We start from the raw sequence: 27,745 nt of genomic DNA on the forward strand, positions 1-27,745 counted from the left end.
AGAAAGGAGCTGAAAGGACTGGAGAAAAAGATTTCCAGAAAGACTATACCCGCATTTGGGCAAATCTGGCTGTACCTGAATGTAAAACCCTCCAAGATGTGTCAGCCAAAGAAAACCCTCTCCCTGGAAAACTGAACAAACTGAAAGGGGTTGTTGCCTTAAGCTTTGTAAGACTTATTATGGGAGACATGGGGATACAGCAGAGAATGTTTGAAGACTGTGTAAAATTTATTACAGGACATTTTAAATGAACTGTGGAAATATACAAAACATACTATGGGATGTTTAGAGGAAAGATCAAAGGTGGGGAAAGGGAAAGAACAAGTTGGATCTGGGAGCAGCAAGTGTGTACAGAGGAAAGAGCAGACAGAAAAGGCCACCTGTATGTTGCTGGTCAGCATTTTCATCCAATCCCCACACTTGACCACTGCAATGTCAGAGCTAAACTCTCTCCTTAGCAAGCTGTGTGAGCATGCTCCCTGTTCCCTCTGTGTGCATGATCCACTAGTGAACTTTAATTTTACTGGCCCTGGCTGATGTCTGCTAGCCACAAGACTGAAGGGCTCTTAGGTCTGGATGCCAGCAACTGGAGAAAGTCAGGGTCTGAGGGAAAGCTACCAGGCAGATGGAATGCTTGCACTGTGAGTGTGTGCTTGTGTGTGCATTTGTGTGTTGCCACCAACTAGGTACTCACTGCCAACTGGACCTCAGGACACAGCCTGTCTCTAGCAGACCAGGAAAGCAACTCCCATGAATCCCAACATCCACGTGACCACTGCCAGCATCATTTCTATACTAGCGTCTCCTTCTGCTTACATCACCCTTATACACTTTTTGACACTACAAATGCCCTGCAGAACAGTCCCTAGATGTCAAATCCTTTTGCAGTTGCATTCAGGGCATTCAGAAAACCACTGGCTGTGCAACAGGCAGACACTGGGAACCCAGAGGGTGAGAAGACTGCCTGGTTCATGTCCCTGTGCTCTATGAAACTGGGCTGCAATTGTGTTTGTGGGTGTTACTACAGCAAGGAACACAAGCAAAAGTGCACCAGTTGAAATGAATGCATGTCTCAAAATTTTAGTCCTTAGTACACCTGTGTAGTGAACACTGGTGACCTAAACTAGAAGGCAAGGCCTACACAAGCTTGAGTGCAATCTGCCATCTTAATTCATCCTCATGATCTGTGTCACCCTCTGTATGCACTCAATGACATTTATATTTTCTGCATTCTTTTCCCAAATGTGCCACAAACTTTGTGACATCTTGAGTGGAACATTTGCAGCCTGATACAAAGCTCACTGCTGCCAATGGAAGGCCTTTTGTGTCTTGCTTTTCCATTTGTAAAATAAAGGTAACAACCCAGATTTATCTGTTCACAGAACTAATTACAGTAACTCTTTACAGAAGAAAATCACAGGACAGCATTCCACCAATGCCTTTATCAAACTAAAGGGCCTATCCAAGTTTTTTATTGCAAAAAAACACCCAGTGTCACAGATCCACAAGGCCACTAAAGTGAAGCACTGAAGTTAAAATGAATAGCTTAATTACCTTCCATAATTTATTGGACATACACAACTGATTCCATGGTTCTCCAAAATTAATTCATGATGACCTTGAAACAAAGAAACTGTGGGAAGGACTGTCAGACTTTCTCTTTTTTTTTTTCCCATAGATAAATTTCCAAAACTTCTCAGGATTTGTTAAACATTTTTCATGATAGAAGAGGACATAATCCTTCTCAGAGCCTCTCAATGTCCTGATCAGAAGCCCATTTCTTTAGGAGAGCACATGATCAGTGTTCACACACTTTTATCCCTCTTTGAGGATTACAATTAAAAGACACAGATTTGTTATATAAAATATATTAAAAGACAACAGGGCTTCAGCTTAATTCACTTAACTGCACATCTCTACAGTTTAGATCTCTATACCTGAGCTAGTCATCCTGGGTTAGCTTTGAAACAGGTGGAAAGAAATGGGCACTTTATCTCTGTGGGGTACTGCATCCTGTGGCAAATACCTGGAATAGCTCAGATGAAAGCACACAGTTCCTTTCATTAGCTGTAAAGGCAGCCCAGAGTACTGAATCCAGTGACTCAGCAGATGTCTACATTTGGTAGTCAGGATGGATCCCTTGCATTTGCTGTGGGATTCACAGATGTCTCTGACAGACCTGGTAATGTATTCACACCTCCCAGGATCCATTTGGGTAATAATATCTCATTCCTAACTTCAGAAGAGAAAATGATGCTGACTCCTGTGACACTTCAAGATATCGTAACTTTCCTGCTGAAGCAAAGTCACCTCCCTTTTGTAACAGCTGGGAATCCAACAGGTAGCAAAATCTCCAGAAGCACCACTGTGACAAAGAGAAATCTCTTGGTAAGACATTACAAGGCTACTCATCTGAAAAATGGGTTCTGGGGGAGACCTAGTCCTTCTGAGTACTTTTTCTCTTTTTCCTATAGTTTGATGTCTGAGAGGAATTTTAACTAGGGACTCGTCATTTCAGAGATTGGCAGTATGAGAAAATGCTCCAGGAAAGCTTTTCTGGAGCACAGGGCAGCCACATAACTAAAGGTGGAAAGAAGCAGTGCCACTACAGCATTTTGTTTCAGAGTTTTCTGATGTTCTGTAAATACAGGCCAGCCAAAATACACAGGTGGATGACTGCTATTCTGCAGTATCTTCCCTTGTGGACTCCTTATTCTGAAATAAAAGTTCCTATTCCTGAAAATTGATTCTGTCCTGGGAGCAAGCTAAGTATCTGCAATGAAACAACTTTCACTCTGAAATCAGAGTACCCCATAGTGACCTAGTTCCAGGTTGCTCTAGCAGGAAAACTGCTCTGCTCGTGTTCCCCATTCAACCATTTTCCAGTGCATCTGTGCTAAAATCCCTTCCCTCTTCAAATGAAAGCTGAAGGAGGTTCTGTGGTTCCTGTCTAAATCCACAGTGATTCTGACAGCAAGGAAAGCAGATGAATGGTCTGTGTTTACATTGGTCACACTTTTCACATTTCTGTATTGTCATTATTTGTGGAGAAAGATGGTTTATGTGCAGCATTCTCAGAGATGCAGCAACCTTCTCATCTGTTAAAGACTTTCCCTTGATAGAGCTTTTGCACTTTACATCCTTTCAGGATCTGCCTGTTTGTATTTTGCATAGTGAGGGAATAAGTCTGAAATTAGTCAGTATTTTTGCTGTGCTCAAGTGAGATCATTTGAAAACTCCCCTGGCTGTGGGTTCAGTGAGATCTGAGCAGCTTCCCTTGCAGTGGATAAATACTTTTTCAAGGGAACCATCTCTCTGAGGACAATCTCTCTTAAATTATTAAAATAGGTGGTGATTCTTAGTAGCTTGAACTCATCACAGCATTTTCACAATAAGCCTTCTCTAATTTGAGTGTGTCACATCCACACAGAGACCAGCATGACTGTCCAGTCTGGACTCCTGCATAATGATCATCTGCTGGAGAAGTTCCTTTAGTAAGTCCAGCATTCACGGCTCAGCTGCAGCATTGCCTGCAGAGAAGTATAAGATCTTGCTTTAAAGACTTCCATATAAATGATCTATCACAGTCCCTAGCAAGGAATTCCAGTAACTGAGTGTGCCTTATTTTTAAAAAATGCTTCTTACATAGTGTTTGGCTGCATTGGGTAGAGACCATGATCAAGGCACAAACAAATGAGCTCTACACCACTACATGGTGTTCTGACTTTCCCTACAGAAGTTTCCTCATACAAATATCAATTTTTCACTGAATCTCCTGTATCAGCATTCCTAGAATTGGCTTAGCTTTACATTTTTCTCCCAACCCCTTGCTATAAATAGCTGTGTCTCATATATCATTTAAAGAGAATAAAACATTACTCCTTGCATTCATTTATTTGATTTTACAGCCTTGCTTGTATGTTAATCAAAAGCATAAAGTGCTGAGGTGCATAGGTGCCAAGTAAAAGTCAATATTTTACCATGAACCTCATTTATCTGCATTAGCCTGAAAAAGGTAGTTCTGTAAATTTGGACATTATTGAATTTAATGACAAATATCAATTATAGCACCTTTGACAGGACAGAGGTTTGCCAGATGAGAGAGAAAAAGCATCACTTGTTCCCAAGGGAGCTAATAAATACTGGCTGGGTGAGACAGTCCATCTCCTCCAGTGGACTGATGCATGCAAAGTCTTAAATAACTGGTTACATCCGAAATTCAGACCCACAGTTTAAAACAGAGCTAAGTTATAGTGAGCTCTGAGGGACTGCTCAGCAGGATTGGCTGGAATACAAGAAAAAAGAACTAGAAAGTTGTCAAAGTGTCTTCATGAGAGGGATGCACAATTTGGCTGCAAAACTGAAAGCAATTCTGAACTCAGGCTGCTTCTTTCTGTGTCCAGTACACAAATACCAACCAAACTGTTTAATGAGCACTGTGATAGTGCAGATTTTTAATTTACAAAGCTCCCCAGAAGCACAAGCACTAGTTTTCAGAAGGAAGCTTGGGAAAACATAGAGAATAACCTCCCCTGATGGAAACTACTATATTTCATTGAAGTCAATGCCTACAGATGTGTAATACTTCCTACCCATCCTTCAGCACTATGCCCTTTCTCCATCACTGTGTAGGAAGCATTAGCCTGTCCAGCTTGGCTTGTCTGAAATACAGATAAGGTTTCACAAAGGAAAAATCATTTCTTTTTTCCTCGGTGTTTTTCCAGACTTCCATCCAAGAGTTGCTGGGTACCATAATAGCCTTTGAACTTACCAGGAATTGAAGAATTTCGTGGTGTCTCAGGATTGATCATGCAGCATGTTTTTCCAAATCCTGGAAGCCAAGGTGAACAACATTTCTAATGCATATTTTTAATTACCAGATAGGCAGAGATTAGTTACTATGGTTCAAGTCTTTAAACATGAAAATCCTGCAGCCATGATGGAACTTCATTAGAAGTTCACATTCCTTTCACAAGGAAGGGCTACAGGGTTATATTCCGTATTTTCACTAGTAGGTCTTCAGTAACCAACTCAAAAAGCAAGTTCTCTTCTGAAAAAAAGTTCTTCCAGGTTGAATAAAACACATCCCTCATGCCACATTTCTGCATGCAAAGATAGGAGTACATGTATTGTATAAAGCTGATTTATTAGCATGATAATGAGAGTAGGTGCTGCTTTTAGTTACACCTGTCCTTCATGGAAGTATTCCAGCCCACACAAACAGCAAGCACAGACCCAGAATCCAAGTGCACCTCGGCTTAAGCTGACACTAATCTCACCCCTACTGTATCTAGTGAGATGAAACTGAACAAAAAGCACTTGGACAGTTTTGAAATGTAATGAGACCTTCTGGACATCCAGGTTAGCCCCACCAAGACAGCAGCTGTATGCAGTCATGAGTGAAGATTGGAAAAACAGTAATGGAAGGAATGTCAGCAAAGCTGAGGACTCAAAGCACAGCCAAATGACCATGCAGAGAGGTTCTCCATTCTGAAAAGGGAAGGAAAATATAGTCAGATATGATGAAGAGTTACTACAGTTTCTAAGAGCAGGAGTTAACAACCCGTGTAATTAACTACTTACAGCACAATGACAGAGCTTAGTCCGTTCCATACACAGCAAGCCAGCAAGTTGGTATGTGTTACTTCAAACGTGTAGCTGTCATGGTCTACCTGACTGCATGCTGTAAAGTGAAACACAAGGAGTTTATCTCCTCACCTGGGGCAGAATGAGTTCAGAAATGGTCAGCTATGATGTCTCAATGTCAAGTTGTAACAGACCAAGACAGGCAAAGTCAACCACCTGCAGTCCTGTGAACAACCCTCAAGATCAGTTCACACCTCACCCTCAAGTAGCTGCATATTCCTTTCACCTTCTCCCAACACCTGCAGTGAACTCAGTCATCATGGTGTAGAATTTCCTATTCATTTCTTTCAGAAAAACAGGGCAATTTTGCCCACAGAATAGCAACACCAACGGCACATGAGGTAGAAAGCCCCTGCTCCTAGAGAAGCAGTTTTCTTCACTGGGAGTGAGCCATGCCTTGCCCATCTTAGATGCCTGAGATCCTCTGATGCATCAAAGATCTTCTGGCTCTTGTGAATACTTTTTTACAGGGAACATCATGGATTGGCCATCATCAAAAGCTGAGAAACAGCAGCTAATGAGCTGCAGATGACAGGACAGTTCAAGCAAGAACTAAGGGTGAGGAGCCTCCATATGCGCTGTAGATCAACAAGTGACAGGACACCACCACCTGAAGCTGGACTGTCACATTGTCCTGTGTTGCTTTTACCCTTCAGTCACACTATGCCCAGTGAGAAGATATAATATTAAATCTGTTTAAACTAATCCAGATCATTATGCCTAAAACAGTTTGGGAAACATTTAGCAAGCAACCTGAAGAAGCAGAACACTTTAACAGGAGGAGTGATGAACGTGTACTGTTAAACAGAAGACACAAACCTACAGAGCTAGCGCAGCTAGACCTAGAAAGCTATGTTTGGACAATACCTCTTGTTAACATTCATCAACAAATTCCAGAAAATAAGTGTCTTGCTTATGCTATAAATCAATTGAAACTTTTTCCTTAAGTAGTTGTATGCTAGTTTCTTTTTATTCATGCATACAGGGAGGGAGACCAACTTTAGATGAAACAGAATTAAACTGATAACTTTAGGGAAGCCAGACTTGTCCATTTGAAGTGTTTAAGACATGCTTGTAGAGACACTCAAACAGGGTAGGTCTCTAATGAGGTTGTGCAACTTAAAAGGATTTTGTATAACCAGATAGAAATGTCTTTTTAAAAATCCTTACATAGTCATCTACGAAAAATTATTTTGCTGTGAAGTTTACACTCTAAATGCAGCTAGGAAGCCAAGTACTGGGACAGCATACAAAAAAAAGGTTGGCTTGCTTGTGCCCCAAGTCTTGGAGCAGGAGGTGTGGGGATGTGTATCTCTGTGTGTGTGGCATGGGGGAGACTGATGGTCCTTGGGATTATTTGGTTTATCTGTTCCATTACTAGTTTTGATCCTGAAAGTATAGCTCACTGCCTGCCAGTTAATGACAGATCATTAATATATTTGTGAACTGGTTTATGAACTGTTTCATCCTGATTAGGGTTTAAACTGAACAGAGCAGTTTTTCAGCAGAGATACCACCAGAGCCAGTCTGAACTACTGACACGAACAGTGGTTTTTAAAATGCCAAGCCCTGGTATTTTATCACCATCTGCTGGCGATAAAGTGTCATTCACCTAAAAAATGTAAATTCAGTCTCAGCATGTACAAAATAATTCTCCCCGTAAAGATTCAGAGATCTTAAATGCAGCAAAGACTAGTAACACATCCATTGAACTCAAGTCCCAAAAAGTCATCTGAGGAACAGATTACATGATCTCCTATATTCTACAAATATCCTGTCATTGCTAAAGCTCTCACAGAACCATAGTCAGGTGCTGTCAGATAACACTGACAAAGGCTTCAAGATTGTTGATAAGTGAAATAAAATTCACAGTACAGACACCAATTTCCTCTCTACCACTGGCAAAGAACAGGTCGTGCAAGGTCAATAAGCCAGGCACTTTTTTGTGACCAAACCAGGGATCATCTCTTTCAGCTGACATGGGGGTTTTAGAACCATTTCCCAAATATCAAAAAAGCAGTACTACTAAAAAGTAAACTATATTCTTCCTCCTTCCTGCCCTCTGCTGCAACCTAATGCCCTTATGCCTTCCCCCATCTCCAGTACTCCTCCTTTCCTCCCTTGTACCTCCTATCAAACCTAAACACCAGCACTGTGAGCTGGAGAAATGACTGGATTCCTCCCACTTAAATTCCCATGTAACTGAGGCTCCTCAGTTAAATGGCTGTACTGCCAAGATGTCTTCTCTAATTACTGGCAACAAAGATGCTCTTCCAGAGGACAGTTTCTGTCTTAGAGGAGCCACTGTCTAGAAAGAACAGAAGGAAACTGTTTTTAATTTAAGTACTTCCCTCAGGTTAAGTTGGGTAAGAAGGGTTCAGTACTCTCTTCTTGCCTTGGTGCTCAACCTAGAGGCAGCTACAGACGAACTTCTGCAGCCCTGGTGAGACTTGTTTAGCATGGATGGAATCTGCGGTGCTACATACATTTCTTCTGAGCACATACAAACTGGGATTCTCCAAATATTTCATATTTAGATACAGGTGAGCTTATTTCCACAGCACCTTTTCTGACTCAAGAATACCTGCCAGCAAATTGCAAGTCTCTCCTCTCACAACATGAGGAAATTAGGGCTTCTGAAAGAATGGGGTCATCCAAATTTTGATTTTTTACCGTGAGCAAAACAATGCTTTTTTTTGGCCCGTGTCTTGGAAACAACAGAAACATTCTGGCTGAAACTTTTACATATACAAAAACATAAACTAATGGAAGCACTTACTGAAAAGAGCTTTAGTCCTAATGGTTAAAGTTTGGAAAAGTTGAGAGGCAGCTAAGCAGAGGTCATAATAATGGAAAATTATAATGCAAATTTAAATCTTTTCATATAAAACAGTGCCACCAATAGCACTTGTGTTCACTGTCTCCAGATTTTGATTGCTTTATGCAATTATTTGAACATACTCAAAAGAGCATAACTAGTCTGCAGTTAAGTTGGGCACTTTGGCTCGTTTTTCCAGTCTCCAAGTAAATATTCAGTCTCTGTAGATTTATCTGGTAACTTTTTACTGATCACTATGTCTGTAAACAAAATGCTCAGTGGCTTCAAAAGGGAGAAAATTAACACTTATGGGTCAGCAGCACAGTAAAGCAGCTACACAACAAATACAGGCCACTGCTCAGCAAAAAGACAACTAAAACCTCTTTCTAAAGTGACCTTAGAGTCATTGACCCTGAACCACTTGACATCACATTCCTGCATGCTCCATTTAGCCTTGTTCCTCTTCTGTCCCTTGAGGCAGCTCCTTCTTCACAATGCATAACCCTGTCCTTCCTATCACACGTTTCTACTATCCCAAATGACCTCAACCCTCTTCCTGGTACCAAACAGCAGCTTCATCCAAGCGCTCAAGAAGATGAGCTCTGAGATTCCTCTGGTACACAGAAGAATCAAATCTTGAAACATCCCAGGGTTGTTAAGTCAGGAGAACAGGTCAAGAGTTCATTCTTTGATACCATCTGATCTCACATGGCCAGAAATGAGAGCTTTACCGCCTTCCTGAAATGGGAGAGACGTGCACCTGTGGGCAGATCTGTCCAGTGCCTTCCTGACTGCTGACAGCTAGAACTGGCTGCAGGGCTGACTGCTCCCTTGCAGTGAATCTGGGGGAAACAGAACAAGAAATTACAAGAGTGATCAAAAAATACGGAACAACTTCTGCACAATAAATGACTACATAGGCTGCAACTCCTCAGGTTGGAAAACATGCAAATGACGTAAGTTCATGAAATCCTTAATGGCCTGGAGACCAGACAGACAGCAGAAAAATACACTTGCAAACAAAGAGAAAAAGGTGTCCAGAGAAAGAGGAAAGGAGAACTACAAACCACCCCCCCACACACCCCACCCTACCACATGAATATTTTACAAGCTATTGCTGCTTTTGCAACTGTGACTAATGTGAAAAGAAGTACAAGAAAAATACCCTTTATTCAGAAAAAAATTACTTTTCACAGTTCTTGCTCATCCAGCATCCACACCTCGCTGCACCCACGTTCAGACACGTGTAGATGCTGCTGGTCTGTGTGTTCAGGTGGGATGCCAGCACATATTTTGGCACACCACCCACCACCCTATGGGTGAAGTTTTGTGTCAGTCTGGACTCAGCCTGCCTGAGGTTTCTTCCTCTTACTCCTGCCTTTGCCTCACCCAGGAACAGAATCTTCTTCCCAGAGGTTCTCTACATATAACTGTTTTCTGTGTTGTGCCACTATCTGTTACTATTGAATAGGAAGTATTTGCCCTTACTGCACACATGGAACATGCCGGCTCTGTATGACCTTCTTTTACCTAAATGGCATTAAGGCATGGATCTTAGTAGGGTTGGAGTGGGCATCTGTCTCACAAGTAAGTTCTAGAGCAACTTCATAAACAGGCTGAGATTAGCTTTTGGCAGGGGGAGTAGCAATAGCTCTTCACAGAAAGCTCAACAAGTATTAGATAAATAGTAAATAATTAGGTTTAAATTAAAAAAAAAAAAAACCAACATGCCTAAGCAAAAGTGCATGAGAGCCCTGCTGAGATCAGGCCTGCAAGATGGGGTTGCTCTGAGCGTTTTAGACATGGTGTAATCTCAGAGGTTTGCACCAAGTTGGCAATCTGAGCTCTTCCCTAATTAGCAGATTTCTTGTTGTGTCTCAGTAGCTGCACTGCACAGCTTGGCCACCCTGCACTAATTTGCAACATCTCAAGCTTTAAAACACTTTCTTTCTTTCCAGTTCATCAGGGCCAGCTGGAAAAGCACCTGCCAAGCGGAGAACTCACTTGCAAATGTTCTAATCCAAAATGAGGCCTGGGGCTCAGCAGTTCTGCACTATTGCCTCAAGACTTCTTACACCTGGGCTTCTTACTAAATCCAAGAGGTGAATCAGACAGAAGTACATATTCCATCTTGCCTGTACAAATAACCGTGGGCTAGCATAACAATTTTTAATTGCTCTCGTAATTCCCTCACATCTTCACACTGCAAGGGACGGGTTGGTTACTCCATCTGGTAGCAGGCACTGGGGTCTTCATTTTGTTTAAGGTTTTAGCATTTGGAAAGGCAGCATGATCCGTTGCTAAAACTTATCTACCACAAAGTGGGCAACAAAAGCAACCCTGGGAGCTTCCCCAGTGATAGACCTCTGCCATAAGCCACAAGTGCAGTGCCCAGGGCCTGGGATGGCTGAGGACAGGAGAAGCTGTTCACCAAAGGTGATCCTGGGTGCAGGAAAAGACCCTGACATTTCCTACAGTGATGGGTCTAATCACAGCTTTCAGAGTCCATGGCAGCACACTGGCACAGTAAAGGGGAGAGGTTTCATACAGATTTCTGACAGAAATACTAACACAGGTATGATTAAGATTGAAACATGAATTAAAATACCTGTGTAAACACCAAAAGACACAACAGAACAAGATTTAAAAGAATGGCTTCTACTGGAAGTGCAGAACACTGTTCCCAGTCAAAGTGAGCCAGCCTGTGCTCTGACACCCAAGAGACCACAAGCAGTGAAGCATAAGAACTTCCCTCAGCCAAAAGAAGACGGGTGCAGCTTACATTGCAGTAACTTGAAAGAACTGCCCTGTAAACAGAGATTGAAAAACAAGCTTTGTGTCTTGAGCGGAGGGGAACCTTTATCGTAATTTATGGAGATTTAACAGATGATTTGCTTCTCTTTATCTCCCTGTTCACTTTCTTCCTGTGTCACCTGCTTGATTTCATGCCAAGTCTAGATATTACCGCGGTGACGCGAAAGAACTACGGCTCCCATCATGCTCCGGCGCGGCCCACCCACACTGCCTGTGCGCGGCTGCGCGTTGCACCGCGGGAGTTGTAGTCCGTGGTGGCAGCGCCGCGGAAGTGACTCGGCGGCACCGGGGTGAGCGGGGGCGTGTTGACTTTCCGGGGACGGCGCTCATGGAGGCTCGGGAGTAGCGAGGCGTCTGAGGGGGTTCGCTGGCCGCCGCCATGTTCGGCTGCCTGGTGGCGGGCAGGCTGGTGAGCGCTACCCGGGCCCGGGCGGGGCCCTCAACCCGCTCGGGGCCGGGGTGGAGCTGGCTCAGGGCCCTTCGCCCCCCCACGCCGGGCCCCAGACAGGGGGCCGCGCCTGCCCGGCGCTCGGCTGGCCCCTGCCCCGCGTCCCCACAGGCAGCTGCCTTGTAGAGCGTCCTTGCCGGCAGGCGCTTGCCATCCCCCTGTCAATGTTGTCTCCTCAGAGACAAGCTGGGAGCTTAAAAGAAGCTTTTTAAGGCTAGATTGTGCCTTGGCTGCAAGGATGTGGCATCTCGGGTAAAGAAGAGGGTATCTTTTGCTCTGGCATTCAGCCATCCTTCTGCTGCCTTTCTCAAGGTCTATTGTATTTCCTATGTGAACAGGTGTCCATGATCCTGGGGTTGTGCCAGCCAGGTGGTCAACAGCCACTTCTTAGTGACTTGGCAACCTCTTCTGCACCCTATTTTCCTCCTACGCACATGGGGAGCGAAGGTATTCTGATCCTGTAGTCCCGGGTGGGATATGTGTTCAGTGCAGGTAGAACAAGACTGTTGTGTCTTTCTGGTAGTATTTTTTTCAGTTGTTCTTCTGCTGTGTTTGGCTTTTATCTGGCTATTTGCTCTTTAGGCTAGTATGTTCCTCACCTTTTGTTATGTACCTCTTTAGGTGTATTTCTGTGAAAGGAAATTCACAGTTACAGATGAAGATGGAAAACGTGTTAATACTAATAAAGGTTTTGTTCTCTTTAGGTACAAGCTGCACCCCAACAAGTGGCTGAAGACAAATTTGTATTTGATCTACCAGACTATGAAAACATCAACCATGTAGTGGTCTTCATGCTGGGAACTATACCATTTCCAGATGGAATGGGAGGATCTGTCTATTTTTGTTACCCAGACCAGAGTGGGATGGCAGTGTGGCAGCTGCTGGGGTTTGTCACTAATGAGAAGCCAAGTGCCATCTTCAAAATTTCTGGTCTGAAATCTGGTAAGACTGGTAGAACATAGAAATCAGTGAAACAGATGTGTTCCTGAATGCATAAGGGATCCATGTGTGAAGGCTGCTTTGAACAAAAAGCTACTTTTTTTCAAAGAAGCTCAAGAAACAAAAAACTCAGTGTTTTCAGATAGTTCTGAGCAGATGTACTAGAAGCAGCCTGTCAGCTTCATGGAAGTCTGTCTGCGTGTTACTGTTCCTTGTGAAATTTCTTGTCGTCTTCTCTTGTGTGTGGTGTTGATCTGGAAATTCCTTTAAGCAGACTGGATGTGTTTTGGTGCTTCTGTATAGAGAACCTGAGGAAAAAGGATCCTGTAACTTCCTTAGCATGTTTTTAGGCATTTGTCTAGACATGCCAGCAGCATTTTCTTTCTGCTTCTTCTGCTAAGCAATTGTATTCTTTATAGCACAGGCAGGTTTTGCAGGGAGTAGAGCCTGGCAATGATTTCTGACAGCTGGCACTACCCAGCCAGCGGCAGTTGTGCTATAGAATTGTTCAATAGTGGATGTCCTCATTGGAATGCAGGTTTCCAAATGTTTTAGTACTTTCAGTATGTTGAGTAGGGGGGGTGTCTGTGTGTGTGTTTTCCTAAATATGTGAGGGGGTTGCTATGTGCATTATAAAAATGGTGACACATTCCAAAGGCACACCTTTGTCATATGAAAGGGAGAGATACATCAGTCAAGCAGCTTAAAGTGATACAATGATAAAGCAGTACACATCTTTTTTAGGCTTGGGAGTAGTCTGCATCTTTAACTTGAATCTCTGTTTAATTAAGCGTTGAGGTTGTTGTGCTGTAATGTTTTCATTCCTAGCATGGCAGGCATGCTTTCTTTTGAGTCAGTCCTGGATGTGGCAGTATGGTATGAGATAAGGGCTCTCAAGCTGAAGAGCAAAATGAATTCTGATCATACACATTCCTCAAAAATTTGGGCTTTCTTCAGAAGAAGGAGCAACCACAGGGAGAGTTTGGGGGGATGTTATTTTGCATATCCCAAAGCTGTGTGGTTAGTGCAACAGTAAAGCATATCACCAGTGCTTTTGGCATATGTTTCTCATGCTTGAAAGATTTGCTGTTGTATGCTCTGAGACACAGCTTTGGAAGAAAATGCATTTTCAGATGCTTTTTGCATGATTAGCCATAATTCCCAAGTAAGGGCTGCTCTCGAGGAAGAACTCAGTGACATAGTTGAACACATTTGCAGTGCCTTGAGGTGCTGCTGTGTTTGATTTGAGCAGCAGAGAGCTCTGCCGTTCCCATCGTTGTCTGCAGCTTATCTCTGACAATCTTAAGTTTCCATGGCCATAAACAATTTTGAGATGGAGAGGATTCCAGAGAGCTGGAATCTTTGAGAGACGTTAGTGATACTTGAACTCTGCATTTTGGGTTTAATACCTTGTTGAGAGGACCAAAGGTGTGTCCCTGTCAGCTCCCTGGGAAGCAGTGGTTGTAGCAGAGTTTCATTTGTTTATGCATAAAGAAGGGGCTTAGAAATGCTCCCTGCCTTGGAATTGTAAGGGTTTTTGGTGTTCAGTTGTGCCTGAAGGAGTGGTAGAAATAGAAAACAAAGTTTGGACTTCTATTTTGCACTCTTACTGGAAGTATGTTCACAAGTGGGATCAGAGTTACAGGATAGCCTTTTCCATGACAGACTTTTGTGCTGTGATGCTGTTTATGCTCTAATATGATGTCTGCATTTGAGGCCTACACATGCATAAGGGTTTTGTTGTGATTGGTTCAAAGGTAATGAAGGCTCAATCACTGAATTAAGGGTTCAATGAAGGGAAAGAAATGGGTGGAAAAATACTTTTCTGATAGCAGTTGCTCTGCTGTGATGTAATGTGTTGGAGAGTGTAGGGTCTGAGTGCAAAAACCAGAGCTTGTATTTCAGTACTGATTAACGTTCTCTGCACTTGTAAGGTTTGGAATGCTAATTGCAAGAGCCAATCAGGGATAATGTGGAGTATATTTCTCCTGGTGTAAGGATGGCAGTGGATGCTTTTATTTCACCCTTTTAGGCAGACATCTTTCCAGGCCCATGGTTCCATGGGAGTTCATGCAAAGTGAATAGAATGGATGTGTTTTATTGTTTGGATCATGACTGTCTAAAGTAATCATACATTGTAATGGATGCAACTTAGTGTTGCTTGAGGATGTTACATTTTTATTGTAACGTCTGCTTCTCAGGTGAAGATGCTACAAGATGCAAAACTTGTACCAGCTTTGTTGCTATTGGGATACTTTAATAATGACCTCGATACTTGGTTTCTGATAGCTTGTATCAAGCAAGGATCTATCAACAGCAAATGCTGAGATCAAACAACAATGACATTTCTCAGAAGAAGTACTAAATAGCATGTCAGGAGATGAACTCTCTTCTTACCTTGTGTAAAGTAACATTTCAATAGGAGTACTTGACTCATAAGGTGGTACTATATTGCAGTTGTAGGCTCTGGAGTGAGAAGTAAGCACTTCAATTGAAAAGGGTGCTGAGTTTGTAAATGTCCTTTCGATATGGGTTGGCTGTTTGCTTCTTTGTGCCTTGTGTCTCTGCAGAGGAATGGTCAAGTTCCTGAGGTCTTCAGTCTTGATCTCGGTTCAACTTGTCAAACTGATTTTGCTGGCTGAGTTTTTGACTAAGTCAGATGGTGCTTTAGATCTTAGTGGAACTAAGTCAGATGGTGCTTTTGATCTCCATTAGCCTTTCTTGCAGCTCAAGATAGTGCTGACTGGTCTACAGGACAGCTCTTGATTAGGTTTGCTTTCTCCTGCTAGTAAGAGGTCAGAGTGCTGCTGAAACATTGCCTCTGTGTTAAGAGGGTACTTGATTATTGTGTTCCCACAAACACAGGTGCAGTATTAGTGTTTGTGTACTGATAGCATGGTGGTCCCGCAGACCTTTTCCTGCATTTTCATTTAGAGGTGCTGACAGAAGAGTACATGATTTAAGTGACTCTGAATGTCTGTCCTTGTTGCAGAGACCTTGGCTGAAGCTGGGTCTGAAAGTATGGGTTGAGAAAGGTCAGAAGTGAGGGCAGAGGGCTGGAATGATGCCTGTGTGAGTGGCATGCAATTTGGGGGGTTCCTTGTTTTCTCTGTGGCACTTGCAAAGTCAAAGACCTTTCTGTTCCATGACTATTTCTTTGACCTTTGCTGCTTTTGGTAGGTTTTAGCAGTTCAGAGGAGACCTGGGGCTGAGTCAGAGGGATCTTAAACTAGTGTACTCTACTTTTTCAGAGCACAAACAGCTTCAATAGAACCTGGTTTTAATGAGTGAATCAAACAACTTCAGCAGTGCTGCATGTTTCCAGTTTATCTGCAATTGCCAAAATGTGAATTAAAAGCTTGCTTCCTGTAGAGAAAGGTTCTGCTGTCTTTCACTAACTGGTCATATTTCCTCTTGAATCCATTTACTTCACAGGGAGCTTTAAAGTCTTTTCTGTTTTTTAGACATTTCCTTGTGATCTGTTGTGCTTTTTAAATGTACCAATCACACTGTTCCATCTGTTGTGCCTGTGTGTACTTGTGCCTGTTTTTCGGTATTTCTGAGATAGGGAGACCCCTCTGGTGGGAGCTGGGGAATACCTTCTGCAGGAGAAACATGGTGGTTTAAGTTACACAGCCTTTACATATGTGCCAAACCTAATGAGCGCTGTTCATGGTGCTTTCAGGGAAGGGAAGTCAACATCCCTTTGGTGCCATGAACCTCCCACAGACGCCATCAGTAGCTCAGATTGGAATCTCGGTGGAACTGCTGGAGAACCTGGCCCAGCAGACTCCTGTTGCAAGTGCTGCTGTGTCATCAGTAGATTCATTCACAGAGGTAGCCTGGACATTCTGTTTTCAGAAATTCTCTGTACTATGAAAGTCTCAAGAACTGAGCCTCTGAAGGACTAATTGGGGAGTGGGTAGGGGAAGCTGCTGTGGGTGGCAGTAGGATTGTAACCAACCTAATAATTGTCAAATGATTTGGTTGGATGCTTTAATACTGTGAAATTGCTTTTTCTTACACTGAAAAACTGTCTCCTGTAAAAGACTGGAATTTGCATGCTCAGTGGCATGAGGCCAAGAAATTCAGTTGTGTCAGTGTCACTCTACTGTAAAATTATTTATGATACGTCCTTATAGGAGCAGCTACGACTAAATACATGGAAGAGAGAGTGGATCTTTGGTGATTGGTAGGTGCTGAAACGTCAGTACGTAGACTTGCAGGGATGGTCAAAAATTACTCACAAGTTAAGGCAAATGTGGGCATGGATGCAGATAGATATCCAGCTGTTCCACTTTCCCTATAGAAATCCTTCTAGTGTAGCTCTGCAGAATTATAGAGTTATGCCCTTTCCCACAGAAAGTTTTTTTTTTCCCCCAGTGCCTTCCCTGTGCATCAGGCCTTGGGCTACAATATGTGCCATTTTTTAACCCAGCCTGTCCATTGGTTTGAACCTCTGGAAGTCCTCAACCAGCTCTGGCAGTTAATTGGCAGTCTAACAGCAGTCCAAGGCAAGCTAGACCTGCATGGTGGGTCTTGATTTCCCTAACACTGATGGCTCTGGCATTTTCTTTAAACATTTCAGCAGCTGGTGAGGCTTTTCTTCAGGCTTTTTTTACGTTCTCACTTTCCTTCCAGGTGCTTGCTGAGGGAGACTGGTAATTGTACAGTAATCCTGATACTGTAGCTGATGTTCTTTGGCAGTTTATACACATTGTAGCTCCAGATAGGTAATGTCTCTTGGAGAAAGTTACCATGACTAGCATGACTAGGAGTTGACCAACAGCTATTTTTGTATAGTACAGTTAATTGACCTTTTCTGGAGTTGTTAGGGGCAAAGGACACCTAAATAATACTTCTGATTCCACCAATTTTTACCACAGGAGTAGTTAAGTTATGAGGAATAACGTGCCACATCAGGTCATTTGCAAGGTGGTTCATGGATTTTTCTGGCAGTACTATTTAAAGAAAAAAAAGAAAACACCTCATGATTGCATAACATTTTTACAAACATTATTTTCAGTTAAGTGATTTTTTCTATTAAAAAAGAACAACATCTAACTCTGAGCATCTAACTTAACTGAAATTGTAATTGCCTTCAAGGAATGCAGTTGACCCAAAGGCTGAAGTAGTACTTACTCCTACAGAGAAAATGTGTGAGGTCAAAGTTGAAGGAGACCTTTGAGGGTTTGCAGAGGAAGGGCATATATGACTGGGAGTATATTTGTGAATAACTAATGGCTTTCCTTTAATATTTGACATCAGCTCTTTGGAACTGCTACATTATAGCAATAAAAGTATTTTTTTAATGGCACAGTCATCTGTTGCTACCTTAAGTTAAGGAGTTGCTCTCGTATTACATTTTTAGTAAGGTTTTATGAAGATTTATTATTGAATATGTCTTTTTTATGTATATAAAGTTAAAGGTAGGACAAAACTGTAGAGTTCTGCATGTGAGTGGGGTGAGATTGAGAGTAGGGTTCGGGGATATTATTTCTTCTGCTCCTTTTGTCAGAGGGGAGCACAAGACTGTACATATATTAACTCAGGCTCTGTTTTCCTGCATCATTTCACTGTCTATTAAATTTTCTATATGAAAATTGCTTGTTCTCCCATCCAAACAAGGCATAACTTTTAAAAAAAAAAAAGAATAGGGGAAATAAGGAGGTACCCGTAGACTTGTGTATTTTTAGACTGGCTGGGAATGTCCTACAACCGCATCCTCTGCACGTAGGGCTTGCTATTTTTTGGCCTTTCACTCTTTTGCTTTCCTAGTCCTACAGTTTAGGAGTGCCCTGTGCATTCTTTAGGTGTTTTCCCCACAATATCTTGTGGTAAAAGATGCCAGGACAGCAGCCCTTGTGTGGGGAATGCTGAAGGAAATTGCCCTGTCACTGGAGTCTGATGAGTTGTAATTAGACAGATTGCAGACTTTTCCAATGGTTTAACAAAAAGTGTTTTTCTGGGAGCTGGAATGGCAGCTTTGGCCCAGTCTGGAATTTGTCCGATGATTTAATTTTGAGGAGAGGCACAGCTCTTGTCACTTTGTCACAAACAGAAAATGTTCTTACCAAAGCTGTTTGTCCAGCTTTTTGTCCAGCTGGATGAAATTGAGCAGGGAGAGGGCAAGTGAAGACTCTTAAAATGATTTCTGGATGCTGGATAGATCTGAGGGCAAGAGTGAAACATAGGATGTTTTGATCAATTTAAAACATATGTCTCTAGACTATATCCACTTTCCCACTGTGTTTTAGATGACAATGCTAAAATTACTTCATATAGAAGCTGTGTATCTGTTAAACTTTCACACAAAAATTCAAATTGAAGAAAGAACTTCCTTAAAATGTCTCTTCTTTTTTTTCAGTTCACTCAGAAGATGTTGGATAACTTCTATAACTTTGCTTCCTCGTTTGCTGTTACTCAGGCACAGATGACCCCAAATCCTTCTGAAGCTTTCATTCCTGCAAATGTAGTTCTGAAATGGTAATGGCAATGATCTCTAGTAACAAATGTTCTTTTTTTCTAGGCATTAGACCCTCATTTCTAAGCACTGAACTACTGTCATGCAATTCAGTGAGATGATGCAAAAGTGTGTAAAATTGTTGTTGTTTATTTCTAGTATAGAGAGGTCCTGCCCACTGTTTTTGTATTTATTTGTCAGCTTTTTTTTTTTGTTAGAAAAGTGCTATGCAACCAATTAAGCTTTTTTGGTTCTAAAAAAGTTGCCTTTGACATATGTGCATTTGAACTGTGCTGCTGATAATGCAAATGCTCTGGAGTTGTGGGAGGACAGAACACACTGGTACTTGTCAATTTGTGCTTATTTGTTTTACTTGGTCTCTTCCTAGACATAGTTCCAGCATAGTTGCCTTACTTATGAGTATGTGAGAGGTGATGAAATCATGTTCATAACTGACCTGGTTCTGTCACCCAAGATCCTTGAGAGTAAATGCACAAGTCCCTCTGAGAGTTGTTTTCCAGGGACTGGTTTAATAACTGTCTGGGGTGTAGTCTGGAGATAAATTGTGAACTGCAGGCAATCCTTTAGGGTATCTGAAAATGTCTTTCCTATCAGTTTGGCCTTATTTATTTAGCCTCTGCAGTATTAACTTAAGCCCTTTTCAAATCGGTATTTTAGGCTGGCTGAATAGTTTTATCATTAGTACAGATCTCATGAATATGCAAGCAGTTGATGTGAGCCGTATGTTTTGTTTGGGAGTGTAATTTGATGCAGATCCCTTGTGTTTTGAAGGTAACTACAAACTCCATGAACATGTGTGGGTAAAGTCTCTGATGTAACTCGTCAGTGCCTGGGTGAGGCTGAGTGGGTTTAAAACCCTTCAGACTCTTTTCTCATTTGAGTTGGGCTGTGAACTGAGGTGTAGGAGAACAGTACCTTTTGATTCCTTACATTTTGGGTTTGTGAGGATTAAAAGTGGGTTTTTAACTTTTGTGGCTCGAAGCCTATAGTCTTCTCTTATTTTTTTCTTTTTCTTTTAGAAAGGCACAGAAATTGTATATTGTGCCTATTTCGTCACTGTATGTCAACAGTGAATTCTGATGCTCAGTTTGTTTATGGTTTGCTTCTAGTATGGAAAGTGAAATTAGGACAGCGTGTGTGCATACATGTTTGCATTATGTGTTAGAGAATTATATTTCCTCATTTGATTTTATTAAAACGTTACCATTCAGCCTCAGATTCACACTTTTACCTGCCCAGACTTTGATTTCCTAGCCCAAAAAATGTCATGCATAAAACAGCCACTTATAAATTCATAGACCTTTATGACGGAGCCCAACCATTCACCTCCTGCTGCCAAGTGCACCCCTAGCCCAGGGCCAATAAAACATGTCCACACATCTTTTAAACACCGCTAAGGAAGGTGACTCCACCACTTCCAGTACTTGACAACCCTTTCAGTGAGGAAATTTCTCCTCATATCCAGTCTAAGTTCACTTACAATTTTACTACGCTTGAATACTCCTCTGGGATACTGCTGTCATTATCTTGTCAATCTTGTTGAAATACACAAGTCTAACTGTAAATATTCTTGATTACGCAAATGGATTTTGGATTTACTAATGTCCTGATGTGAAGTAGATGTAGTTTATCATGTTCTCTGCATAGACTAAATTATTTGTACCCTTTTTAAAAAAGACAATTTTATATGCAGTAGCTGTTATTTTTCAGTTGGTTTTTTGTTATTTTTTCTAGGTATGAGAACTTCCAGAGACGTCTGACACAGAACCCTCTCTTTTGGAAAACATAAGCTTAAATTCTGTCATTTGGAGTTCTTTCTAAAGCGTTACCAGAAAGATGCATCAAGTAACTCTGCTGAAGATTTCTGGGGGGAGGGGGGAAAACTCAAACAACGATTAGTCTAAATAGACAAACTAGTAACTTTTATATTACTCTTGAACAGTATTTAAAATTAAAACCAATGGAAACAACTTGTCTGCATGTTGGCTTATTTAACAGACATGCTTGGCTGCAACAAGAAATCAGTGTTCCATGTAGAAATACTTTTTTGAAACTGCATTTAAAGTGGAAAAAAATTACAAGATGAAAAATGGCAGCACTGTGTCATACTTGTGTGGTGCTTTAGGGAGTTGTACACAAAACAAATACAGTTTTTCTTTCTTTACCTCATTTGAAGGGTGATCAGGCAGATGTGAATATGCTGATGGTTTTCCTGCTGGTACTTGCACTGTAAGTTCTTTCTCTTTGTGGACAACCACTATTCCTGTCCCCAGCTCATATAAATGGTACAGCAGTATTTCCTTCTTTGGCAGTAAGACACCATTGAGCTTAATCTTGGAGTAGCTGTCTTTAACTATTTTCCTGTATGAAATTGTAATGAAGAGGAATCTTTGAGAACTTTGGCTCTGCTGGAAGAATTATTCCCAGTAATAAGAGAGTAAAATCTTGTTTCTCTTAGAAACAGACGTGGGGTGTCTGCTAATGCTGTCTAGGTTACTGCCCCCAAAGGCTGTCACATTTGCTCATAAATTCATAGGATTTTGAGGTGGTCTGAGCGGTTCTCATGACGAGTGCAGTTTCTGCTAGTGAGATGGCTTCAGCCACAAGTGCCCAGATATCTCATAGGTGAGTTTCAGCTGGCCCTTCTCTTCACTAGATTAGTTTGAGCAGTGTTGGGGTTTTAGGAGTTCTCCTTTTATATCCTTTTTAAGAATTTTCCCCATACATATTGCTAGGGGAACAAATTACTGAGTACTTAAGAGAGACAAAAGACCTGGCCACAGGCGGAAGGGCCCAACTAGCTACTCTCTTTCACTTGGGTTTTCTCGTGTAGGGTGGGGGATGCTGCAAGATTTGAACTGGGAAGAAGGGGTTGGGTCCAGCCCCTAGCTCTCTTCTTCTCCCGGAGTTTGGAGGGAGAGGAGGGCTGCCGTCGTTGTGGACAGTTTGTCAGCGCTGCAGGCTTCTGCTTTCTGCTGCCTTCCTTCTACCGTGAGTGGAGCATGCTCACTGGAGTGGCTGTTGCACTGGGACCCTAACACCCTACCTCACTAAAAGAGGGACCTTTTCACCTGATTTTCACCTTTGGGTGCCTCAGGAAAAACCTCGGGATCCCAAGCCCGCTGGGAGCCGGGCCAGGGCCGCTCTGCCCCCGCTGTTGCTTCAAGCCTTTGCTACACTGTAGCCCTGCACGCCCTGCCTGCTGAGACCTCCCGGGGTTTCTGCTGCAGCTCCAGAGTTCGATACATCTCTTCTGCCACCCGGGATTTGTGCTCCTCCCTGCTGTTCCAGCCTACTGTTCCCGAGGGTCCGGCTGGACATCGGGATCAGCTGCCCAGGGGTTTGTGAAGCCTTTGTTCCATCCCTTCCCGGGATCCCAGGGCACCGGTGCCGCGTGCTCCCCGAGCTCGCTCCGGAGCGCCCCCTGCAGCCGCGGGGGAACCATCGCACCTGCCCTGCTCACCGGGAGCCGCCAGCGCCCCTGCCGGCTGCGAGCGGAACTGCACCCGAGGGGAAAGGGCCTGACAGCCGAGAAGGCTGGCACTGGGTTTGTGATTGTTTGCTGTTACTGCCAGAGTTATTGTTGTTTGTTTGCCTTGTTATGCACACACACACACACACACACACACCCCTATATATATATATAAAAAATAGTAAAGAACTGTTATTCCTATTGCTCATATCCTTGCCTGAGAGCCCCTTAATTTCAAAATTATAATAATTGGGAGGGAAGGGGGTTACATTGGGGGCGGCTCCTGCCGTCCTTGGCAGACACCTGTCTTTCAAACCAAGACAATCAAGAAATACTATTTTGAACAATAGAACTTGCTTTTGTAAGTTACTTTCTGTAACCAATGACTAAGACCTGTTCCCAGACCACTGTCATGAAAATAAGTTTATATTGGTTTCATTGACTGGGGAATGAAGCCTTTAAGGAGTCCTTTATCAAGTACCTAAGGTTGACACTAGTCCTGAGAATGGAAACTCAGTCCTTTGAGCCTGCTCAATGACACCGTGTCATTTCTGCCTCAGCTTAAAATGAACTCTTCTCTTGCATAAAAGCAGAGGGACTCAAGGAATAAAAGGTAGGAGCTCAACCTGGGGCCCAGAAGAGGAGGAAAACAGACTGATGAAACCAGGAAAGCCGTGTAAGAATAGCTTTTGAAGAGTAAAATTAATTCTCCCCCAGGTAATTTATGGAACAAAGCTCAGGGTTATTTCCTAGAAGCCACGGAACAGACCCAAGCCCTGAAAAACTTAAGTCTCCTGCTTGACTAAAGGCTTAATTTTCTTGAAGACATATGTTTGTGGAGAAGCAGCAATGAGGGAAGTTAACAGAGGGCCAGGCTGAACTCCCTCATCAGAATGAGTCATTAGGATGATTCTGTGTGACCTGTCAAATTCTGCTGTAGGATATGGTATTTTGTCACACAGATGGCAGATGCCTCGCATAGTTGGCGATAGGAGTGCATCAGAAGAGACACAAGGACCAAATGGAGGCTGGGAGTGGTCATTACTCAGCTTCTCACACTTCTAAGGAAGCATCTGCCTAGTGAGGAAGTAAGTAATTTACACTTCATAGGCCTTTGCAAGGTGTCAGGGTTAGGGAATATGTGTCTGCATGACCTAACAGCCTCACTGTAGCAGCACAATTTAATTAACAAAAGAGTGATTTATTTGTAAAAAAAAAGGTACTATCTATAGCTTCCTCATCTGACTGGCCAGAGCTGCCCTCTGTGAAATAACCCTCATGTCACTATTCCTTGTTGCAACTTTCTATGGCCCTCACTATCTGACATGGTTTGGTGAAGAGCGAGTCATATAACTAAAGGTATTTAAACCCCAGGGTCCTGTTTGGGCAGAGGCTGTCTCTCTGCTGCTCAATCTTCTCTAGTTACAACAGGCTACTTTTGTTCTGACCAAACCTGCATTCCAGTTATTCCAGATGCTGGTGAGATTGTTGTTTGGGCTTTAGGAAGCCAGACACGCTGGACTAGTGGGTGGGATCAGTAAGTCCAGTATTAACGTTGTGGCTGCTCTTCCCCCAGCTCGTCATTAAGGCTGTAAATGAAAATATGTAATTGTATGGGGTTTGACTAATTCAGTAGTGTGGATTAAGAACTCCTCCCAGTGCTGTAGCCACTGTGGGTTCAGCAGGTGTTGTCTCTGAGCTGACTGAATGTGGCATGTGCTTGAGAGCATCATTGTAAATTACTTTTCTTTCCATGGAGGGAAGACTCTATCCCCCCTGAGTATCAGTATTTTCACTGCTGATTTTCACTAGCTCTGTGAGATCCTATCATATGATCACTAGTTAGAATGCTTGAGGAAACAGGCATTCCATTTGTCTAAGGAAATTTAATGTAAGAAACTACAGGGTTTTCTAATCTGTTCCCCAACAATACGTTTTACCTCAACACCATGGGAGAAAAGGATTATGTAGAAGCAGTTCAGTAGTAAATCTGAGGAGAAACAAAGATCCAATACATACATTCATCTATTATGCCTTTAACATATATATATGTGTATATATATATATATATGTGTGTATATATATATATATGTGTATATATATATAAAATTCCTCCCTCCCCACAAAATACTAAAATCCATTTCCCCAGGTACGTCCAGAGATGTAATGCCTGTAATAATAACAACCTCGATGTAATGTAATTATTTTGTAATGATCCTTCTACATTTAGAGTATTTTCCCCCTTCCCAGTTTCTAGCTACTAGCGAGGTCAGGTTTTAAAGAAAACCTGTTAAAAAAAAAAAAAACAAACAACACAACAAACAAACAAACAAACCCAAAAAAACCAAAACAAGAAAAAACCCTGTCTACTGATCATTAGGCTTTGAGGCTAATCATACCCTTCCATGCCACTCATAACCATGACGGGGTAGATATATTTCCCTCCATTTTGGGACATTTTCCCAATAGTTTTCCTTTCCAAGCCAACAGGAATTGTTAGTTACAGTGGAGATTCTTTTCACAAGGGCCCTACCTGTTTTTAGGTCTGCCCTCACCTCATCACCATGCCCAGAGAAAAAATTAAAAATACAGCAAGCAACAAAGTGCATGCGTTGCTGCTGGCTTATACAGAAACAGATAAAAAATTCACAGCAAGCAGTCAAAATTCTAATTATGCAGGGGATTTTTTAATTTGTTTTTATAAAGTTGCTTTATTTCTTTATTGTAAATATTCTTCTGACACAGCTCATGGTGACAGCAAAGCATTCTCAGGTGAACCTAAACTTGTCTGTAGCACTTGTAGAGGAAGTAAATTCCTTGGCTTTTAGCCATGGAACCAGAGCTCCCCAATACAATCAGTAGTGAAACATGAGCATGAAATGCACCAAAGAAAACAAGCACTCCTACCTATACTAGGAAGGGCAAATTCAGTCCGTATTTGCATAATATTCTTTGGCTTAACATTAAAAGCCTCAAGAAGAGGCTTTTGCGTTGTGGTAACGTTCTTTATTCATTCACCACCAGATGGAGCATCATCCCAGGAAACAGGACCATACTCTGAGAACAGAGACCTTCTAAGTGAACCACTAATTTAATAATCAGGAACCTGTTTTCTATTTCTACTTCCAGCTCTGGTACAAAGCTTCTTGCTGCCTCTGCGCAAAGTCTCTGCCTAAAAGTTAGAACTTTAGTCCAAGTCTACCGTTTATGCAATTTCTAAGATTCTGAAAGTTGTTAGAATAAGACAAGGGCCTCCAGGTACCTCTACTCTTCAGCTTTTTTTTTTGGTGGTTTTTTTTTTTTGTGGAGGGATAAAAGAAGGATCTCTTCAGGGAGATACTCAGTGTGCAATAACTGAGCAAATCAGCAATCTTCAAATTTCATTATGCTCTTCACACAGAGTTCATAAAGAACAGACCTCTGTAAGAGCACTTGCAGCCTCTGAAACAGTTACCTGACTGTACTGCTCTTACTCATCAGCCTGACTTTACCTCTCCCTCACCTGTCTTGAGATGGGGAACAGAAGGAGTCAATTACGGAATTTGTCAAAGAACAGACCTAAAGATGGCATGAAGACCATGGGGAAGAACACATGTTCTTTCAGGATGTTTTTGGTAGGCTTCTCTAATACTAGGATTAAACCACACTTCTATTGTTGAAGAACTTAGGCACTGGATCTCTCAAGCTGTGTTTCACGAAAGTATATATTAAACAATGAAAAGGTTTTGGAAAATACTAAACTCTTCTTTAAATTCTTTTGCAATGATTATACCTCTACTAGCTCTGTATCTTCTAGAAGACACACAATAATTTTATTCTTTCTCATTTTTTTTAAGTCTAGAACTAGGCAGCTGTAGGAAGAAAACACCCTAATGAAATAAATACACAATTTTTATATCCACTTGAGCTTTATCAGTCTGCCTGTTGACAAAGGGACTTTTTCCTCCTGTTGTGTATCTTCAAGATACTATTAATTCTACAAAGCAGATGGGGCTGACTGTTGTAAAGGAGAATTTTTTCTCCCCATGGCTTGTTACGGCTCTACTTATGCAAGTTCTTCCCTTCATTAACACTTTTAATCTGATTTCAGCTCCATCCAGGTTTCTCAGGGCAAAGCTGCTAGAACATCCGTCTGCATTTTAGGAGAACAGTCTTCAGCACATTCATAAAACAGAACCTAACTGCTGACCCTAACTGTGTTAGGCCTCTTTCCAGTCAAGCACCACCCTTCCTTTCCTTCCTCTCAAACAGAGCAGCTCATTTGTCCGAATGTACCACTTATGTACCAAAACAACAACCATGGCTGAGAAATCCCTACTGCTTTTGTATCCCACTTCACTCTCAACTCCAACCATAGGAAAACACAGAAGACCCAGACCAATGACATGCTACTGTAAAGCATTTGCAAAGGCTAAATGGCACCAGCCTCCAACCCAAGTGTTCTTAGTACAGCTAATTCAATCAAAGTTCTTTCCTTGAGGCTGCAGGAAGCCTGAGCACTCCCACCACCTTTCTGGAGTGCTCTCCCAACCACACCCCAGCCCCATAATTTTTCAGACTCTGCCAACCCCACATATTTTCCACACAATAAACTATGAGGTCTATGGGCCACTGCTGTTGCATAAACACTGGCTCATACTCTGCCAGCAGTTCTGTAGATGCAGGAGGTTAAATACTTTCCCCAAGTGCCAGTCTTACCTGTCTCCCTCTTCAGCTGATCTGTGTTCAACTCTGCAGGAAATTTCAGTTTCCTCCCTCCAGCACTCAGGCTTCTACATGGCTCTGCCCAACTCCGTGGTTTTACACTTGGCTTCTTGATCGTGGCCCCCTGACCAGACACTCATGGGCACAAGAAAGACCATACTGGCCATTTGGCTTGTGCAAGAAAAACAAGGTCCCAACTCCAGCTCAATTACACACTAGTTTTGGACAGACCTGTGGTACTACTGCACCTGCCCAGTAGTAAGGACAAGGATTTAAAAGAGGGAAAAAAAAAAAGAAAACAATCATATATTACAGACTAAAATTTGTAAACTACTTGTCAGTTCTGGCCTTCGTTTTTCTCAGGTTCCCATGGACGTAAATCAGAACTGGTTTAGTTATATTACTTCCAACTGAACAGGT

At 42.2% G+C, this 27,745-nt stretch overlaps 1 protein-coding gene across 4 annotated transcripts; it reads left to right on the forward strand.

Annotated features, from left to right (window-relative positions):
- Positions 1-11,546: 11,546 nt before the first annotated feature.
- Positions 11,547-21,119, forward strand: HIKESHI (heat shock protein nuclear import factor hikeshi). 4 transcript variants are annotated; one of them, XM_032099035.1, is made up of 6 exons: positions 11,561-11,687; positions 12,065-12,173; positions 12,431-12,668; positions 16,351-16,502; positions 19,033-19,151; positions 20,884-21,119. In XM_032099035.1, exons 3-6 carry the CDS (start codon positions 12,518-12,520, stop codon positions 20,936-20,938), a joined length of 477 nt encoding a protein of 158 aa, XP_031954926.1. In that variant the 5' UTR covers positions 11,561-11,687; positions 12,065-12,173; positions 12,431-12,517; the 3' UTR covers positions 20,939-21,119. The 4 variants fall into 4 exon arrangements, with proteins under 4 accessions (XP_031954927.1, XP_031954926.1, XP_031954928.1 ...); XM_032099037.1 differs by having other exon boundaries at positions 12,486-12,668; XM_032099036.1 differs by lacking the exon at positions 12,065-12,173 and having other exon boundaries at positions 11,547-11,568.
- Positions 21,120-27,745: the final 6,626 nt, after the last annotated feature.

This window comes from Corvus moneduloides, chromosome 2 (genome assembly GCF_009650955.1).
Source record: "Corvus moneduloides isolate bCorMon1 chromosome 2, bCorMon1.pri, whole genome shotgun sequence".
Lineage (NCBI taxonomy): Eukaryota > Metazoa > Chordata > Aves > Passeriformes > Corvidae > Corvus > Corvus moneduloides.

What these genes read in the sequence shown, in the direction of transcription:
- HIKESHI (XM_032099037.1), top strand. Translation starts at nt 11,658, where the DNA reads ATGTTCGGCTGCCTGGTGGCGGGCAGGCTG. An exon ending in GCCTGGTGGCGGGCAGGCTG is followed by an intron (nt 11,688 to 12,064) that starts GTGAGCGCTACC and finishes CTATGTGAACAG; the next exon opens with GTGTCCATGATCCTGGGGTT. An exon ending in TACGCACATGGGGAGCGAAG is followed by an intron (nt 12,174 to 12,485) that starts GTATTCTGATCC and finishes TTGATCTACCAG; the next exon opens with ACTATGAAAACATCAACCAT.